Source organism: Otolemur garnettii, unplaced genomic scaffold, assembly GCF_000181295.1.
Source record: "Otolemur garnettii isolate 467f Iridium unplaced genomic scaffold, OtoGar3 scaffold00035, whole genome shotgun sequence".
In the NCBI taxonomy this organism is placed as follows: Eukaryota; Metazoa; Chordata; class Mammalia; order Primates; family Galagidae; genus Otolemur; species Otolemur garnettii.
This window is the reverse complement of record NW_003852430.1, coordinates 8,566,295-8,585,558: the sequence shown is the minus strand read 5'-3', so window position 1 is coordinate 8,585,558 and position 19,264 is coordinate 8,566,295. Positions and strand designations below refer to the sequence as shown.

Below are 19,264 nucleotides of genomic sequence, written 5' to 3'. Positions count from 1 at the left end.
TGAAACACTGACAGTGAACTTGAGCTTTCGGTGTCCCTTATACCTTTGTTCTAAGTGAAGGCTCAAATGCTACTAAGAAATATATACAAACTCAGTGGTATGCTGCTCTCCAGGAAAAAAAAAAGAAAAGGTGGTGATTCATAGCATTTGCCAGTTTCCCTGGCATACATGCTTCCACCATGGCCAAATTCAAGCTACCAGTGTGAATTTGCTGAATGTGGAGTTGAGAACAGACGGGCATAATCAGTTCTCCTGAGATGCCACCATCCTGCTCCAGCAGGTCGTTGACAAACTCCATCATCACGTTTTGATGGGTTAAAACTGGATGTCAGGCCAGAAAACAGCAGCCTTTGCAGACATCAATTTAAATCTGTGTGATTATAATTGTCATTATGTGAATGTTAAGAAAAAAAAAGGAGGGGGGACTTTGGCTGTTTTGACATTTATAGGCACAATTCAGGAGACGGTGACATCTGGAGAATATGCTGCGAATCCCATTGCACGTGAATCAGTAGCGAAGTCAGAAGTAAAATCACGGTTCTTGGAAAATCTCTGCTATCTTGTGATGGTTGGTTGTACGTTCCCTTGACAACTGCTCTGCTTAATCAAGGGTGTAAGCGAAGCTCCTGCTTCACTGGTCCTCGGGAATCATCGCACATCCTTTTCATAATATCAGCGCTTCTCCGGAAAATGGCTTGGTTTTCCCTGTCACTTGTTACTGAATACATGTGGACTGTTTTGTCAGTCCGAGGGAAGACCGAAATAATCTAAACCCAATGACCATCTCTTGACTATCATTCAGAGACAAAAAGTCCCCACAACGATCACTTATTAGAGGTCACAGAGCTCTTTATACAAGCTGCTTGTATGGCCAGGAGGACCAACTCAATGATGCCTTAAACCAGCGGTTCTCAACCTGTGGGTCTCGACCCACAGGAACTGTATTAAAGGGCCACAGCATTAGGAAGGTTGAGAACCACTACAACAAAAAGAGAGAGATGCTTTAAGGATGCTTCGTAAATGCAACGAGTTTACATTGCTTTTGTTTAACACAGGGACTGACGCTATGGCTTCTGCGCCTGATCTTTTTCTTATGCCGTTTTAACATTTAGATTGTGCTGAGTTGCACTGACAACCTCACGAAATATGATCGTATTGATAAGGGGGTAGTAAAACCATTATATACTTAAACAGCATTGTCCGGAATTTGCTCACACAGCCATGACAATTGCATTGGATAAGTGAACTGGTAAGGAGAGCTGTATGTCTCTGGACAGTTTCATCTGTATTGCCTGATGTCTAATCTTTGAAATATATTTTTCAATGTTTTCCTGCTACAAACAGGGAGCTAAAACAATCACACTATCAATTAGACCCCAAGTTAGTCTTTGTAGGAACCCGAAGCCTTTTGGTGCCTCCGTCTCTGCCACGTACCTTTACTGCCATCTGCTGATGTTGAGTCTCCGGGCTCTGAGTCTCCCATCCTAGCTCTTCTCATGCACTCAGCGAAAATTTTTCGCTGAACATCAGCTCACAGTTGCTAACAATTGCACTTATCCTCTCTCAATCCAAAATCTAGCCTACCACGATTCCTTTAAATAAAAGTTCTGAGCTAGCATTTCATGCATGTTCTACCCAGTTGCTTGAGAGCAATAGGCTTCCATTCATTCACTGAACATGAAGAGTAGTTATTAGGAATCCAATCATTACGAATCTGGAAATTCCCTTATCAGCCATCTATATTGCAAGTTATCCATCCGAAGAACTGGGTTTTGCATTTATTTTCAAAGTCTAACTCAGGTTAAAAAAAAAAGAAAGAAAGAAAGAAAGAAAAAGAGAGAGGAAGAGAGAGAGGAACTTTTCAGCAATGTTAATTCATACTCAAAATCTGTTAAACAAGCTGGCATCACGGCTGGGTAATAGCCAAGAACAGTGACAAGAGAAAAGAACATTTATGCTTCGCACCTGTGAAAGCGTTCAGTATCGTCATCAATTTTGCAATAGTCCCCAGAAGCAGTTGCTGTTGTTCAGTGTTGTTACTATTCTATCGTGGCTTCCTGCGGCAATTATACAAGAACTATGTTTTGTGTTCCTTCAACACAACAATGCGATGGTCCTTGAAAGCGATTCGTCTCATTATGGTTTAATGCCCGTGACTCATAGAACTCCAAGATTTGACAAATCAAACATAGGTATCTCAGGAAAAAAAACATGCTTCCTATTTCTCTCTGGAAAGAAAACAAACCACTTTACTTACATGCTTTTGAAATAGGCTACTGAAAAAAAAAATGAGGAAGACGCATTCACATTTTTGTGCCTTTAGAACAAAACAAATCTGGAATGAAATAAAGCCTAAGAAATTATTCCCTCCAAATTTAGAGCCTGAAAAATCATAATTCCCACGAATGGCTTAACTTTTCTTCTTTCTGTCTCTAACAAATTAAAGATAACTTTCTATTTAACTGACCGTTCAAAGGCAAGTACTTAGTTTGATCTTTTATTTTTGTCTTATTATTTAAAAGAAGAAGAAAAAGGTCAAAATGATTCTGTAACTTCAGTGCCAGACGCAGAGTATTGACAGAAAATTAAAAATAGGCAACTGCAAACAGAGACAAGTTCAAAAAAAGGATAAATGTAGTCCTTGATACACAAAAATGCAAAGTGGCAAAAGAGCTAATATTGCAGGCTTGCCAAGATATGAGTCTAAAATAAGTTTGATACCTATAGGGTAAAAGGAACTAAAGTTATTGGCTCAAGGTGACTTGGGAAAGGTTTGATACATACAGTGTCCATAAAGTTCATGTGCAATTTAAATAGGCCTCTATATACTATATATACACCTGTATATACTGATGGGAGGCAGGTGGGTGGACTTCTCAGCGGGGCTCCCTCTCAATCCTTGGGTATCCCAGGGAAAACACACGGACATGCAGTCCCTGGGGGGCTCATCAAAACCTGGAAGAGGACAGGCCTGCAGGCCCCAGACTAGGTCTACGCAGTTAGGGTCCACAGGAGGGAGGGGCTAAGCTCTTTAAACTTTTGACTTGTAGTTAGATTAGGAAACCTGGCTCACTTGCCTGAAGGGACGGAAGTAGTTTCTCCTGCCCCCTCTAAATGCCGGTCAGCTGTCTAGTCTGTTAGTACCGCGTACCATTTACCCAGCCGCTCTCTCTATCCAGTCTTCCTAGGGACTCGGGATCCTTCAACCCTGTCTTTTGGCATTTTTACATTTTACACATACGCCTTTGTTAGAAATCAATAAAACCCTTCTTTAGAGGCCAGAAAGGGCTGCAATTTCTCCATTTACTCAGCCTGAGTTAATGTATACCTTCTCCAGGCATTCTCAGACTTTACATATTTTTTTTTTAAGGGGACCACTACTCTCATGGTATGTGGCCAGCTACTTTATTTTCTCCTGACTTAAATAGGCAAAGACCACCACTCTCTCATGGCGAGTGGCCAAGACTTTATGTATTTTAAACTCACGTATCTTCACCATGGTTTTCCCAGTTAGCTTTCAAACCAGGTGAGAGTTCCTGTCAAAGACCCTCAACATGTATAGATAGTAAAGACAGATAAAATGTACAGGCAGGAATGCACACACATTCAACCAAAGAGAGAGGAAGACTGCCAGCTGGAATTCTAAATTTTAGGAAGCTGCCATCCCAGGAAGACAATGCAATGCAATCAAACAATCATGACCTGACACTTTGTCAGCTCTGTAAATGAAACCATGGGCACCTTCAGTATCACCACAGGACAGAACTACCAGATACTCATTATCTGAGATTCCAGTTCACATGGGAGAGGATCTGTTTTGACTCTCATTTGTCAGATCACAGCAGAAGAGAACAGGAAAAGGGGAATGGGCCAAAAGAGAAAAACAAAAATAAATCCCAGCACACTATCAGAACACATGATGATACTGAGAAAGGCCCAAGCAAATCAACAAATGAATAAGAATCACTCTACGTTACTATCTACGGAAGAGTCCAACAAAAACTCTAAAGTAAGTATTCTTAGAATGCTAGAAAGTATAAATGAAGAAATAACTTCCATTTAAAAGACAAATTATAAAAACATAATAGGCAAAAGTTAAACAGAAAAAATTTTTGGAAAAAATTCAAAATCTTGAGAATAAAAATATTCATGGAAATTTAACACTCAAGAGACAGGATAACCTCTAGTCGGAAAACACCTGAAGAAAAAATTGGTGCCTGTGTGAAAAATAGAAGACAGAGAAATTAAGAAATGTCCTTAAAAGAATGAATGCAAGATTAAGAAATTTAGAAGACAGTGTAAGAGGCATCCAAAAAACATCTAATGTACATTGTACAAATGGAGATTTCAGGCAATATCAAAAAGCAATACATAGGATGACTCAGGTGAGAATTTTCCAAATTGAATAAATTTAATATGATTCCTGAGATCGAGAGTGAACTCAGAGTGTTGAGAAGGATAAATTGTGATTAACCCATATCTAGACTCATTATCTCAGCTAAAGACAGGATCGTAAAACTGCCAGAGAAAAACAATAAAGTAATAAGGAAAGCTTTTAATTGAACTAATGACAACTTCATATCTGCAATAGATGGCAAAAAATAATCAGGTATTATTTAAAGTTCTAAAAAATAATTTAAAATTGTTTGTGTAAACCATTCTTCACGGGTAACAGGACGTGTGACGTAGCTTTGAGTTTACAATCCAGATGCATGAACTATTAAAAACATACTTGTCGAGAAGATAGATAAATACACCTGATGTACCAGGAAGGAAGGTACGGAACCTAGGAAGCAAGAGAAACATGTCGCAAAGTAATTTAATCCTTGATTGTTTAATAAAAATTGAATTATTGTCTTAGGGAGTAAAATTGGAAAATATGTTCAATGTGCAAAATTCAGAAAATGCACATAAACAAAAGTCGCAATTTAAATATCATCCTCTTTTCCTAGCATACAGAGAGGGCCACGTAGTAAAAGTAATTCTGATATTATCTCTACGCATATTTCTATAAAAATAATATTGAATGATTCAAATTGTCTTTCTCTCTTTTGCTATCTCACACAAATATCTTTTCGTGTCGTGATTTTTATCCTATAACTCTTGTGAAAAAAGCTGGCTATTATTCAATTACATTAAAGTACTTAATCAATGAACCAATTCAGTCCATGTTTTTACATTTTTTCACAAACGTTCCCTTGGTTTTGAACACCGTGGACTTCCAGTTTGAGCAGGGTCTTCTAAAGATAAAAATAATCTTTTCCGAATCAAAATGTTTCAATTTATAGTTCTTGGCATCCCCAAATATTATAAATCTAAAGTAGAAGAATATTAAGGGCACTGAAAAAGTATCTGCTTTATTAAGTTTTAAAATAATTCAACTTGAGTATTTGACTTTGAATTTCATTACAAGCAATATTAGTAGAAGTAAATGAACACTTCAACTGGACTGTGCAATTTATTTTCATAGAAATCTCTTTAGAGATCCCTGTCTAGTCAGCAAATAATTACTTTAACTTGGATTTTAATATTAGCACTGAATGATTTATGTACATTAAATAATGTGATTCTCACTAACCATTTAAGAACTTAGAATGATTATCTCCCTTCTGTGGATAATCACACTTCAGGGAAGAAAGGTTAAGTGGTTTGCCTAAGATCACGCAGCCAGTCTATGGATTGTTTCAAAATATGGTCCTCGAGTCTTTAAATCATTAGACTCAGCTGGCCTCAGCAAGGCTTGGAAGCCCTCAGGGATATGCACTTAGACCTTCCCTCAAATGATTTATGTGGCATAATGTGCAATTTGTTTATAGAGCACTTTTGGTCTCTTATGGCACAATTTGGTCTGTAAGCAAATATGACACAAGTCTATGTTAACCAGTTCGATGAAAATATTTCAAATTGTATATGAAAGCATGACACTGTACCCCATGATTGCATTAATGGACACAGCTCTGATTTAATTTTTAAAAAATGAAAATAGTAAGAACAACACTTGGAAAAAAATTCTGGTGACCTTAAGAATCAATTACCAGAATAGTACACAAGGTAAGCAGGATCAGCCATTTGTTGAAGGGAGAAAAGGAGGGAAGCAGATTCAGTGACTTCAAGGTCAGGTTGCAGCGAGGTCTGAAGGGAACAGAGGACCTATGATCTGTTCGTGAAGGCACATGATTCCCAGGAGCTACTCTCCATTGAACATGCCAGCCTGGCCGTATCAACAACGATGGCAAATAAATCCATTCCCATACACATATCATGATGCTTGAGAGAGCCAGAAAATATGCAGCTCACGCCAATGGGAAATTCTTAGAATCCCAGAATTTTCCATAGCAATGTGATCAGAATCAGACACAACCCTGGTAAAACCAGAGAGGAAGTCAAAAGAGTAGTGGAATGATTTATTGGAAGGACCTTATTAGATTTGATTACTTACTAGGTAAGGCGGTGGGGGGACCAGCCATAGCTGTGCTTTCTGAGGGGATGAGGGAATCATGGGAGTTTGAGTTGGTTTCATCATTTTAACTACGTCTAAAGAGCTATTTTAAGAAAAAGTACTCATGAATTATTTAACTAATGATTATTTAATAAAATTGACTTTAAAAAAATAAGAGTGGCACTTGGTTTGCTGGGAACTCCTGTAGTTTTAACACTGAAACGGCTGTATCCCGTAAAGCCTCGCAGGTCCGGGAAACCTGGAAAGGTTGGCAAAATTAAAATAAAAATGAAATGAGTTCATGGACTCAAATTTAGAAAATACAAGTAAGCGGCTCGGCGCCTATAGCTCAACTGGCTAAGGCACCAGCCACATACACCTAAGGTGACGGGTTCGAATCCCCAGCCCGGACCCGCCAAACAACAATGGCGGCTGCAACCAGAAAATAGCCGGGCGTTGTGGCGGGCACCTGTGGTCCCAGCTACTTGGGAGGCGGAGGCAGGAGACTCGCTTGAGCCCAGGAGTTGGAGGTTGCTGTGAGCTGTAATGCCATGGCACTCTACCCAGGGGGACAGCTTGAGGCTCTGTCTCAAAAAAAAAAAAAAAGATAAAAGAAAATACAAGTAAGCAAAAATGAGAATTGAAATCATCCCTACTCTAATTATGCAGAGATAGCCACCATTAATATTAGGGAATGTACTTGTAAAATATTATCTCTTTGGAATAAACTTCAAAACGGTGGGAGATGGGACAAGAGCCAGGGTGATACCATGTGAAATGTCTTTTAAAATTCTAAATACACTGTTCAAAAAGGATGCCAGGTTCATTCGTATATGTACCTTTTCATCTGACTCTATAAACTGAGAAATTTTCAGTTGCATACTGACCCTTTCTGCTATTCATTCTACGAATTCCCTTAGCCTTAGACTTTTCTTTATCTCTGAGCCACAGCACCGGCCGGTACATTAGCAGCATGCTTTCTGAGTCCTGATAACTGTATCGCAGTGTAATCTCACTGCTCAGGGGTGTGCGGCCTTTCATTTCTTATTCCATTTCTATTTCCCCTGTAGGCCGAGGAGGGAAAATTTCTACCTAGGGAGTGTAGCATCATTTAACATTGATGTTATTTGTCCAACAATCTCCTACGTGAGTGAGACCGTATGTCAACCACAGTTAGCCCTTAAAATTTATCAGTACCTACTTATACACATAAAGCTCTTTTTGTTTTGCAGTGGGTAGGGGTGGTTAACTTTCTGAAAGCATTTCAAGTCCTGATTTAAAGTCAGGAGGAAAGGAGGAAAATAAAATGCAGAGTTGGGAAAGAAATATATTTTTTATCTATCTGAAAATGTTCACACTTGACTGACACTATATTTCAGGATTATTGTGATCCAGAAAGTAGCTCTCTCATTGAAGAAGTACTTACCATCCATGTGTGAAGTTACTCTGTTCTTGCCAATAACACATTCCATAATGGCCTCTTGGGTTTTTACTTCTAGCTACACGATGCCGATTGGCAGCCCCGGGGTTGCTTGTATGATTGAAATGGCTGTAGATGGCAAACCTCCAGTACAGAAAAAAGACACAGAGACGCCCCCTGCCTCTCAGGTAGGTATGAAAATATCCAATTCCAGACACTGACGGTGCCCTCAAATAAGTATTTGTTTTTAAGTTACTAAGTATTAATCTTATTTTTTAATTTAAGAGAAGTTGTTTAAAAACTCTCGTCAAAACACCAGAAAATCCATACGTTAGGTATAATTAAATTTATTGAATGTTGCCTGTCACTATAAAAGGTTTATGAAATTTAACAATAAATTGATTTTCCTGACACACTTTGCCTTTAATATATTGTGCTTAATGTTAAAAAAAAAAAAAAAAAGACAGCTCAGGGATAGAGACAGATTAACAAGACATGGCAGCTTTTAAAAACTTATATTTTTACGGCATATGGTAGTATTTGTGCTGGGCTCTTGCGAAGACCATTCTCAGTTTTCCAGATTTGCATTGGCCAGAATATTTTTCCTAGAGACATCAAATGAGGCTAAATTGAAAGAAGAGGCAATGTCTGTCCCTCTGAGAGCAGGCAATTTGCTGAATTCTTTCCGTTTTAATGATGTGGTTAGTTACATGCTTCTCAGGATAACTTTATTGCAATACTTTTAAGATAAAGAATTCCTGGTTCATTTGATCATCATGAAGAATTACTCTGTATAATTAGAGCTCCGAAGTGCTAATTTTGGTGCACATTAGAACTGCCAATATGTACTGCCCTAATGAATTGGAAATTTCATTTTATTTTCATTTCTTCTATACAATCTCTCATTGAGTATAGATGGGCACCCAAAAGAAGAGCATAATAGTATCTAACATTTGCATATGCACATTCTATTTTCCAAATTATGGGCATATACATTATTTCATGTGATATGTGTAAGAATCCTGCAAAGAGAGAATGATTACTCCCTTTTTATGGCTGAGGAGACTGAATGTCAGACTTATCCAAAATGTTACAGTGGTAAGAAGAGGCTTGATCCCAGGCTTTCTGATTTCCAATCCCTTTCTCTTCCTTTATAATGCACTCTGCTAGTCTTTATTTGCTACCGCAGCAGACTCCAAACTATTCAAGTGGGTAGGAATAAAATTGTTTTCATGTTTTAAAAAGTCATGCTAAGGCCAGAGAAGGCAAAATGTTTCAAGACACAGAACATTCAAGTGGTAAAAGTCATATGAAACACTCGTAGTTTTTTATTATTTTATTTTATTTTATTTTTGAGACAGAGTCTCACTGTGTCACCCTCCTTAGAATACCGTGGCATCACAGCGCACGGCAACCTCAAACTTTTGGGCTTAAGCAATTCTCTTGCCTCAGCCTCCCAAGTAGATGGGACGATAGGCACCCACCACAATACCTAGCTATTTTTTGGTTGCACTTGTCATTGTTATTTAGTAGGTGCCCTACTCACTTAGCTACAAGCACTGAGCCTAAAACATAGTTTTATAAAACTGGAAAACATTCAGTTTGATTACACCATTTACCATTACTATTTTGTTAATTATTTTCTGTCTTGGAGTTTAATCGTCCCTCTTTTTGTCTCTTGCTACTTTTTGTGTTTTGCTGATTTTTTGTTACATGCTTTGACTTCTTCATTTTCATTTTTATATCTTCTATGGGTATTTTCTTTATGGTTACTATGGGGCTTACATAGAACATTTTATAGTTATAGCAGTCCATTGAAAGCTGAAAACAACTTAACTTCAATTACATACAAAAATGCTACTGCTCTCACACACACACTTTATGTTACTGATGTCAAAAATAACATCTTTATATATGTGTTCCATAGCTATAGTCATTTTCATACTTTCGTCTTTTAATTTCTATACCAAAATCAGAAGTAATTTACACACCACCATTTCAGTATTACATTATTCTATATTTACCTATATCATTAACAAGCTTTATACTCTCATAAGCTATTATTTATGGTATCTTTTTCACTTTTTATATAAATTTAGTATTTTAAATGCTTCCACTTGAAAGTAAAGTGATGAACCACCTTAGCTTTTGTATATCTGAGAGTCTTTATGTTTTCTTCATTCTCAAGGGACAGTTTTGCCTGATAAAGTATTTTTGGTTGGCAGGTTTGTTTTGGCTTTTAATTTTTAGTACTTTAAATACATCATGCCACTTTCTTCTGAACTTCAGGGAAATCCAGTGTTAGTCTCATTGTAGTTCCCATTTATATTACAAGTCACTTTTCTCTTAAAAATTTCAAAATTCTCTGACTTTTGACAATGTGATTATAATGGGTCTTTAAAGGAGGAGACGTCTTTAAATTCATTTTAGTTGAAGTCCTTTTGGTTTCTTGATTTTTTTTCCACTCTCTTTAGAGATGGGGGTCTTACTCTTTCTTGGCTGTACTTAAACTCCTGGGCTAATGTGATTCTCCCACCTCAGCTTCCTATGTCACTGGGATTATAGGCATGAGCCGCAACACCTAGCCAGCTTCTTCATTCTGCCTTAGATTTGTAAGGTTTTTAGCAATTATTTCTACAGATAAGCTTTTCCCCTTTCTCTCACTCTCTCTTCCTTCATGACTTCTAAAATGCACATATTGATTTACCTAATGGCTGTTGGGGTGACCAGCCCAGTCTGCTTCCCAGACTAGGGAAGCAGGCCCTAGTCTGCTTCCTAGTGGCCTGGTAGAGCAAGAAACCAATGGAAAATTATTAATGAGAGTTATGGAGAAATAATAGACAGAGACAAAGAGTTGTAAGAGCAGTAGGGATTCAGGAGGCAGCACACCCTTCTTTGTGAGGCTTCCAGTGTGCTGCCCCAAGTATCAGGCTAGCTCTGTATTTATTTCATACATCAGGGTTACAGTCATAAATCTCACGAAGACAAGGCACACAGTCCCATCAGGGTTCTTGCTGCACTTGCATTTCTATTAACTAGACTAACTCTACAACTAATTATGTTAATTGCATGGATTTACTTGCTACTTTTTACTATTTTAAAGTCTATGGTCTTAATACAGAGTCTTGATAAGATAGCCAATTAGAGGCTGACTCAAGGACCAAACCCTAGCCGATCCGTAGTTCACATACCACAGATGTGATGTTTTAATACTCTCACAGTCTTGTGTCCAGACAGATAGACTCCCCTAGCCCAATTAAGGTGATAAGAGATTTTCTTCTTATCTGGTCTGGAGCAAGTCTTCCTGTGTTGGACAAAGTTCAAAGATTCCACATTCTTAACTCCTAAAAAGCACTCTCCCAGAGCACACGGCCCTGCCCTAGCAGAAAACAGACCCGTGCAGCAGCTGTGGGAGAGGGGAGACATTTGCCATGCCAGGCTTCAGACTACTCAAGTGACAGAGTCTCACACTTTGTGCTCAAATCCAGTAAATTGTGTCCGAATCAAACCTCTGTTACTGTCTCCCTAGTGCATTTTTTCACTTCAGAAATTATATTTTTCAGTCCCCAAATTTCTGTTTTATTCATTTTTATATGTTTATCTCTTTATTGATATTCTTATTTTATTGATGCATCATTTTCCTGACCTCAGAGAGCCTCTTCACAATGGTAACTCTGAATTAGTTGTCAGGTAATTCATATACCTCTGTTGCTTTCGGGTTGTTTACTGGATATTTTGTTCCTTTGAATGGACCATGTTTTCCTATTTCTCCCTGTGCTTTGTAACATTATTGTAGAATCCATCTATTTGAAAAAAAAAAAAAAACCAGCCACAGCTCTCAGTCTTTTTGGCTGGCTTTTCATACAGGGAAGAACTTTTACAAATCAGCCTGGCTAGAGATTCTGAGGGCCTCTCAAACCTTTTCTGTGGATGTGTTTTCTCTGCATTTGTGCATGCAAACTCCCAATTGCCAGCGTTTCTCAGGAGCTCATAATCTCTCACTCCCTTTGGTGTCTGCCTGTAGTATTTCTGGCTCTATGGAGCTGCCACAAATTGCCTAGCTCTCTTCTATTTTCAGAACCCCTCAGGCTTTAGAGTATGTCAGGTATCATTTAACCCTCCAAGTCTAAGGTGACCAGAAGTCGCACTTTTGCTGGGAAATTCTCTATTTTTAACAATTTTTCCCATGTCCCGTGACGTTTTTAAAAAGTCCAGATTTTTGGAAAGAATGCACAACAAGCTAGGGAACGGCAGGACAACAGGAAGGGAATATATGGGTTTTGGCTGCTGAAAAGGTTAATGTAACTCCATTTGGGAATGAGGAGGTTAATGTAACTTCATTTGGAAATGAAAAGGCTAATGTAAACTCCCTACTCCCCTCCTGAGCAAGGTTGCCCAGGTGGAATCAGTATCAGAAGGAGACTGGCACCCTCCCGGCTCCCTCCCTTGCTTCTAGGCAAGGACAGTTAACTCAGAAAGAGCCAAACTGTCTAGAACAAACAAGTATCCCCCCTCCAAAAGGGTCCCTAACCATAAACAGCTCAGCCAATAGCAGCCCAGCCCAACAAAACACCAGATGAAATTCCTCTATGTGCTTTAAAAACCTCAGCTCCCTTCACTTGGGGGTCACCCTTCCTCCAGCCATGCTGAAGGGAAGAGTGGCCCAGGCATATGCTTGCAAAATAAAGTACTTTTTGTCCTTACATGTGTGTGGCAGTCTCTCAGCAGCAATTCTGGTCCCAACACTGCCATGTGGCTATTTTGCCGGGATATGAGTTTTATGTTATTTGTGTTAATTTTATAATGTTAAACTTTAATAATAACAAATAATTGTTGAGAACTGATTATCGAGAACTGCTTATCAAAGTTCACATTGTTGATCAGTTGTTAGAATTCGACCACCATTGTTTGGACTTAATGAACAATGGCATTTTTTGGCATTGGCAACCACAAAAACATTTTGTAATTGTCTCTCAGATGATACACATGGTCCTGCGTGCTAGTGCTAGTTAAACAAGTGATGTCAACAAATCAGTTATTCAGATAATTTAGGTAAGTATTTATTTATTTCATGAATTTAGCAGACAGTACTCGTATTATTTACATTTTATAGTGGCAACAAAAAGTCTAGCACCAGCCTTGAAAGTGACACTTACGACTTACAAGGTATCATTATTAAAAAAATATATTGATAAAGAAAAGGTTAACTCTTGGGCATCAGCAAAAATCACAATAGAGAAAAAATGTTTAGAAATATTTCATCATTTTGAAACAAACCATGTTCCATACAATAATGCACTAAGAATTGTGGGATACACACTGTCTTTACCAGGAACTAGTGCTGCAACTGAATACGTTTTTCCTATGGTAAATAAAGTGTGGACATCAGAAAAATCACAATTACATGTTGAGACCTTGAAAGCCATTTTATGTGTGAAATATAATTCAACAAATTCTTGTGAAAAATTTCATGACCTTTTAAACAATGACAGCAATCTACTAAAAAAAATTCACTCAAATGAGAAATATGCCAAAGAATAAAATAATACTATACATAATTTTTTTTTTTTTTGGCCAAGACTAGGTTTGAACCTGCCACCTTCAGCATATGGGGCCGGCACCCTACTCCTTTGAGCCACAGGCGCTACCCTATACATAATTTTTTTTAAATGTATTACATTTGTAAATTGTACTTATGTTGAAATTAAAAATATATATATTACAATACTATCTTTGCATTCTATGTAAACTTTTGTTGCTCCATATAGACCAAATTTTTAATTAAGAAACAATCCCCCTCTCCCCCCATCAATGGTGTCCCGCTTTACAATGTTAAAATCTGGTCACCTTATCCAAGTCAGAAAAGACAGAATTAAGTTCCTTGAGCAGCCCCCTAAAAAGGCAGAACATTATATGTGTGTTGCACTCTTTTATTTTCCCCACTCCCTTCTGAAGAAGAGTTCACCAAACTCTATAAGCCTCTGTTGGGTCCTCTGGAGCAGAGTTGACCTGCTCTTCTGCTCTCAGCAGACCCCGTGCAATTAGAGCATGCCAGGTCCCATTAGCATTCTGGGACAGGGAAATAGAAACTAGCAAGACACTACCTCCCCTAAGGAAAAAAAGCTAGAACATTGGACACACTCCAATTCTTTCCCTTCTTAGGGAGAAGCTGGGAGTTGAGGGTTTTCTACACTCATTCCAGATTGAGAAACTGGTCAATGAGTGTGTGTTAGTCCAAACTGTTATTTATATTCTCCCTGAGTCCTAGTGTGGTGCCCTTTCCTGATTCAAACAAAACAGAAGCTAAATCTTTGAGCAGCTCCACATGGAGGCTGCATGCTAGACGCATTTCAGTTTTCTCTTTCCCTTCCTCTAAAGAAACTGGGAGCTCAGTTTTTTCTCCATTGTGCTATGCTCTGCTGGGAGGAGAGACTGTGGCCAGTGAGTGCCATGAATTCCCCTTTCAGCTTTGATGCCACTGGTTTCATGCTTGCCTGACATACAACAGAACCCTTGTTTTCTAGATTTCTCACAAAGTGAGAAACGAGTTCATATGTTGTTGAATCTGTGTCTCAATGGGGGAAGGAGAGATTGGGCCTTCTTATTCTGCCATTGTGCTGACCTGTACATTATTATTTTATACCTACTATTTATGATTTTATGTCCCCAAATTACCTGTAATTTTTTTTGTAGATAATTCTAGACCCTTCTTTCGTATTTCCACTTTCTGAGATCTATATGTTCATAGGACAGCGGCTCAATTCATTGATCAGATCTCTGGAGCTCAGTTTTTCTTTTGACAAGGGGAGAGTATATTATTTTGAGAATATCCCAGCCTAGAAAGCCTTAAGAGTCAAATATTTCAACTGTGAAATGCAGGAACAATGAGAACTTCATTGATATTTATCAACCTTTTAAGAAATAACCTTGTTGTATGAGCTACTTTAACTTCATAACTCAATAACTGTCCTGTTCTCTATGCCATATAGATTAAATATAAAGAGGTATGTGCACATATTAGAATATGACATTCCTGTGGGGTGGTTTTCAGTGAGGATCTCTCACCTGCTGAATCTGGCAGAACAGTAAGGTTCCAAGGCACCATAAAGTAGGAAAAGCAGCTTCAAGGAAAAGTAGAAGGCTGCAGAGAAGCAGGATTGAGTCTCCTGAAGCAGGTCATTTGTGACAGACTTTGAAATCTCGAATTTTCAAGGCACTGCAGTGGATACCTGGAGAGTCCAATCAGATGGATGCCCTGCCTTAAAAATAAATGGAAATTAATGGAGAGTAGGCTCTATACTCACAGATTATCTATTTGAGGGAAAACCAAGAGAAAAAGAGAGAGATCTGTTAGCTACAGAAAGATGAGGATTTTGGTAAATACTGCTTCTGTATTTCTATCCTCCCCTTTTGGTGTCTGTAAATAGCTTTTAAGGACTTAAGCCTTGTTCACATGTGAAGAGTTACTTAAATAAATGCTTCTTCTGATATACTTTACCCAGCACTCTTATCCGTCTTTATTTTTGCAAAATTCAATGTTTCTGGTTTTGAATTTATTTCATATAATTCGGATAATATTACAAGCAAAAATTGGGTAGTCATTCTTACATAAAAGCAGGTTTATTTAAATTATAAGTTATTATATTCCTATAGACAAGTCTGTTATGATTAAGTAACCAAAAAGTACCTTTGCAGCTACCTACCCATATTTCTTCGAACCAAAAGTCATTCAACGTTAGACACAATTGAGGATGTAAGAGTAAACATTCAACCAAGTTGTTATTACATAAAATGTATGCAGTACATTTATTTAACATATGACACCTAAATTTAAATTAAAACAGGACAAAAAAGACATAGACCAGCTTCTTCTCCACTCCCACCCTGCTGGTTTTTAGAAGTTTACTTCCCCCTTTGCCTATCATCTAATTTTATCCCTGTGTATTATGAATGAGCAACTATATTCTTCCTTTAAAGCAGCGGTTCTCAACCTGTGGGCCGTGACCCCATTTTAACAATGGCATTAGGAAGGTTGAGAACCCCTGTTTTCAAGGGAAACTCTGAGAGGAAAGTGAGTCTCGTTTTGCTTTCGTCAGATGTGAACTCCCCTTTCTCTCCGTTACCAATTCTATTTTTTATTATTTTGACAATTCCTTCTTGATCATTCATGTCCATTCTCTGTGGTTTTAACTTGCAAGATCCGATCTTGATGTCAGACTTTATTCTTCATAGTCTGATTCACAGGAGTTATTAGAAAAGACTTATTTTAAAGACCTGTCTCCTGAGGAATAATTATACACACAAAAGTCAGCTCTTGGATAATTGAAAGTCTGGAATAAAGGAAGTCGACCATTTTAATGGTTACTCATGTTCAGTCAATGGCATTTGATTTTTCAGACATTTCAGGGCTCCACCTAAGCTTGAGCCTCAGATCAGAAGAAATGCGTGTAGGACACCCATCCACTTCCACTGTTGGGATGGTTTTTAATGGTCTAATAAATCATAGATAGTTCTATGGATTTTCCCTCATATCTGCCTACTGCTAACAGGAAAGGAGAGTGTTCTCCCATCCTCTATCTGTTTTGCGTTAAAACAGCCCACTTGTCAAAGCAGTGAGACGTTTGTTTTCCAGGAGTGTGACCAATACACAAAGATGTGAAAATCCTCAAGCCTTGGAGCACTGAGTCGGAAAGTTTATAATAAATCCCATATTGTATTAGCAGTGGGTCACTTATCTAAGCTGATAAAAGTAAAAAAAGTCAGCTAATGCCCACGTGGTTTGTTAGAGCAATTACTATAAGCTGACTTAGCATATGAGGAAGAGGGGGTGTGGAGACAAACAGAACTACTCCTATGCTATTGGAGGGTTCTATGGATACACCTGGGAAATTTTAGCTGATTTTCCCCCACACTATACCCAAAGACAGTCACCATCCAGGGCTCTTTTAAAAGAAATGTCCTTAGGGGCAGAGACTGAGTATTTTAAAAAGAACAAGAGCTCAAACATAGAGATAGTGACCCACTGTGAGTCATGCAGAGGCTCTAATGTGCTTAGAATTGAACATGTTTCTGTTCTTTAAAAGCATATTTGCATGGAACTGGTACTTATTAGTGTAAATGTGAAGTGACAGGCTTGCACTCCTCTCCCCCAGACTCATAACTTAATTATTGGGCTCTAGTTTTTAGAATTCCTGCCATGATGGTTTTCCATTTTGTTCCATCTGCAATGGAATCAGCATGAGGTGTGACGGTGTGTTTGGGAATGGAAATATCAGAGATACGGCAACACAAGTGCCTCTGTGTTTGTAGTTCAACCTTCACTTGTAGTTCATCCATTCTTAGGGAGAAGAGTTGGATTTTAATTTAACATTAAATTTAATTTAAATTAAAATTTAATTATAAATGGTACGAAGGGCGGGAAAGTAGAGATTAAGCAGCAGTTTAAATCATGTACAGGATCCTGGTCAGTGAGCATAAGGTCTGCGGTGAGTGCTGGATGTAAGAAGTGAATTTGCAGAAACTCTCTCTGTCAGAGCTTTCTTGTCTCTCAGAGGGGTGCATTTCACCGCACAGAGGGGGGTTCTAGAGTTTTATACAACACGACCCCAAAACGTCAGCTTCATCTGGAGCTGCACTGACAGAATGGCAAGCTATTTCAAAGCTGGAGGAAAAAAATGTAGCTGGGTTGAAATTATTCAGAAAAAGCACGGTAGACTCCAATGAGATACCCAAGGGGTTTCCAAGGCAATTTATATTCTATGAAACATTCATCTGATACACAGGCTTTAGAGCTGACTCCTGTGTAAGATGTGGCTCTGATGTATAGTCCAAATAAAGGTAGATCAAAAGCCCCTTTCTCCTGCCCCTTATCCTATAAATGGGTTGGTTGTTTTTGAGATGGTCTGGTTTCTTTATGTCTTCCTCAAACATGAGCATTTTCTTGATCTGATTTGCAAATAAAGGGCAAATAAAAGAACTGAATAGAACATAATCCAAGCAAAGTTCTACTTCTGATGCATGTTTGTGTTCATACTTGGGGGAAAAAAAGGGGGGTAACGTTTTTAATTTCTAAGCACCATACAATTTGCTCATATGCTATTTTAGGATATTTGAAATACACATATCATGGTATTAGTTTACTAAGGTCACCTTAACAAAGTACCACAAACTGGTAGCTTTAAAAAGAGAAATGTCTTAACTGTTCTTCCACTTCTAGAGACTAGAAGCCCAAGTTCAAAGTTTGGCTGGGTGGTTTGCTTCCGAGGGCTGTGAGAAAGAAATCTGTTCAGTGTCTTTGCCTACTTTCTGATAGGTTACCCACAATCTCCGACATTCCTTGGCTTGTGGACGTGTTACCCTGATCTCTGCCTTCATGTTCATGTGGCATTCTCCCTGAGTGAGGTCTGTCCGTGTCCAATCTTCTTATAAAAATCCTAAAAATACTACTGTCCTTCTAACCTCTTCATAAATGTCCAAAAAGTCCTACTGTCCTAGAGGCTCACCCTACCCCAATAGTGAAAACTCATCTTAACAAATTGCATCTGTAATGACCCTGTTTTCAAGCAAGGTCACATTCTGAGGTATTGGGAATTAGAAATTCAATATATGAATTTGGAGAAAACACAATTCAACCCCGAGCGATAATCAATTGCTATGACTTTATTTTCCTTCTTAGTATTTGTTAATGTACACATTAAGATGCAAATACCTGAGTTCAAAAATTCATTTCAAATAACCAGCAACGTTCATCGTGTGCCTATTTTTTTGTACTAAATATTATGAGACATTGTTAGAAATGAAACGAAAATGTAAAATGAGAACCTTTTTCTAAAATAACTTATCATACCACCTAGTAGAAGTGACAAAACTAGCAAACTGTTTTACACAGAAAAGTGCATTAAAGCATTCAATTACAGAACCAAATATCCAAGATCTTTTCCACATAATCTGACAACACCTTAAAATCAGAGCTTTTGTTGTTACTTTTCCTACAGGTATATTTTGAGTCAATGTTCCTTGGCCATGTCCCTGCCAACGTTAAGACCCATCAAAGCTTGGGCCCTATTTATGGGTTCAAAGGCTGCATCAGAGAACTTCAAGTAAACAACAAAGAATTCTTCATCATAGACGAAGCTCGGCGTGGAATGAACATTGAGAACTGCCACGTCCCTTGGTGTGCTCATAGTCTATGCCACAACAACGGCACCTGCATCAGGTCAGTTTCACCCTCCTGATCTCCAGCCAACATTATTACATGACTCCAAATTCTTAAAACAACAAAAGCCAGCAGGACTGTCATCATAGTGAGAGAATAGAAAGGTCCCAAACTTCAGAGTTTGTGCTTGCATTAGTTAGGCAATGCACATATGTGAAGAATACATGTTTCCTCAAAGAAATTTATGTTT

At 38.3% G+C, this 19,264-nt stretch overlaps 1 protein-coding gene across 1 annotated transcript in view; it reads left to right on the top strand.

Moving 5' to 3' along the window:
- Positions 1–19,264, top strand: part of EYS (eyes shut homolog (Drosophila)) — a 1,547,934-nt gene that overhangs the window by 1,314,118 nt on the left and 214,552 nt on the right. The window contains exons 33-34 of the mRNA XM_012805052.1: positions 7,939–8,047; positions 18,854–19,074. Of these exons, the coding sequence (XP_012660506.1) occupies positions 7,939–8,047; positions 18,854–19,074 (330 nt within the window). The remainder of the gene's footprint in view (positions 1–7,938; positions 8,048–18,853; positions 19,075–19,264) is intronic.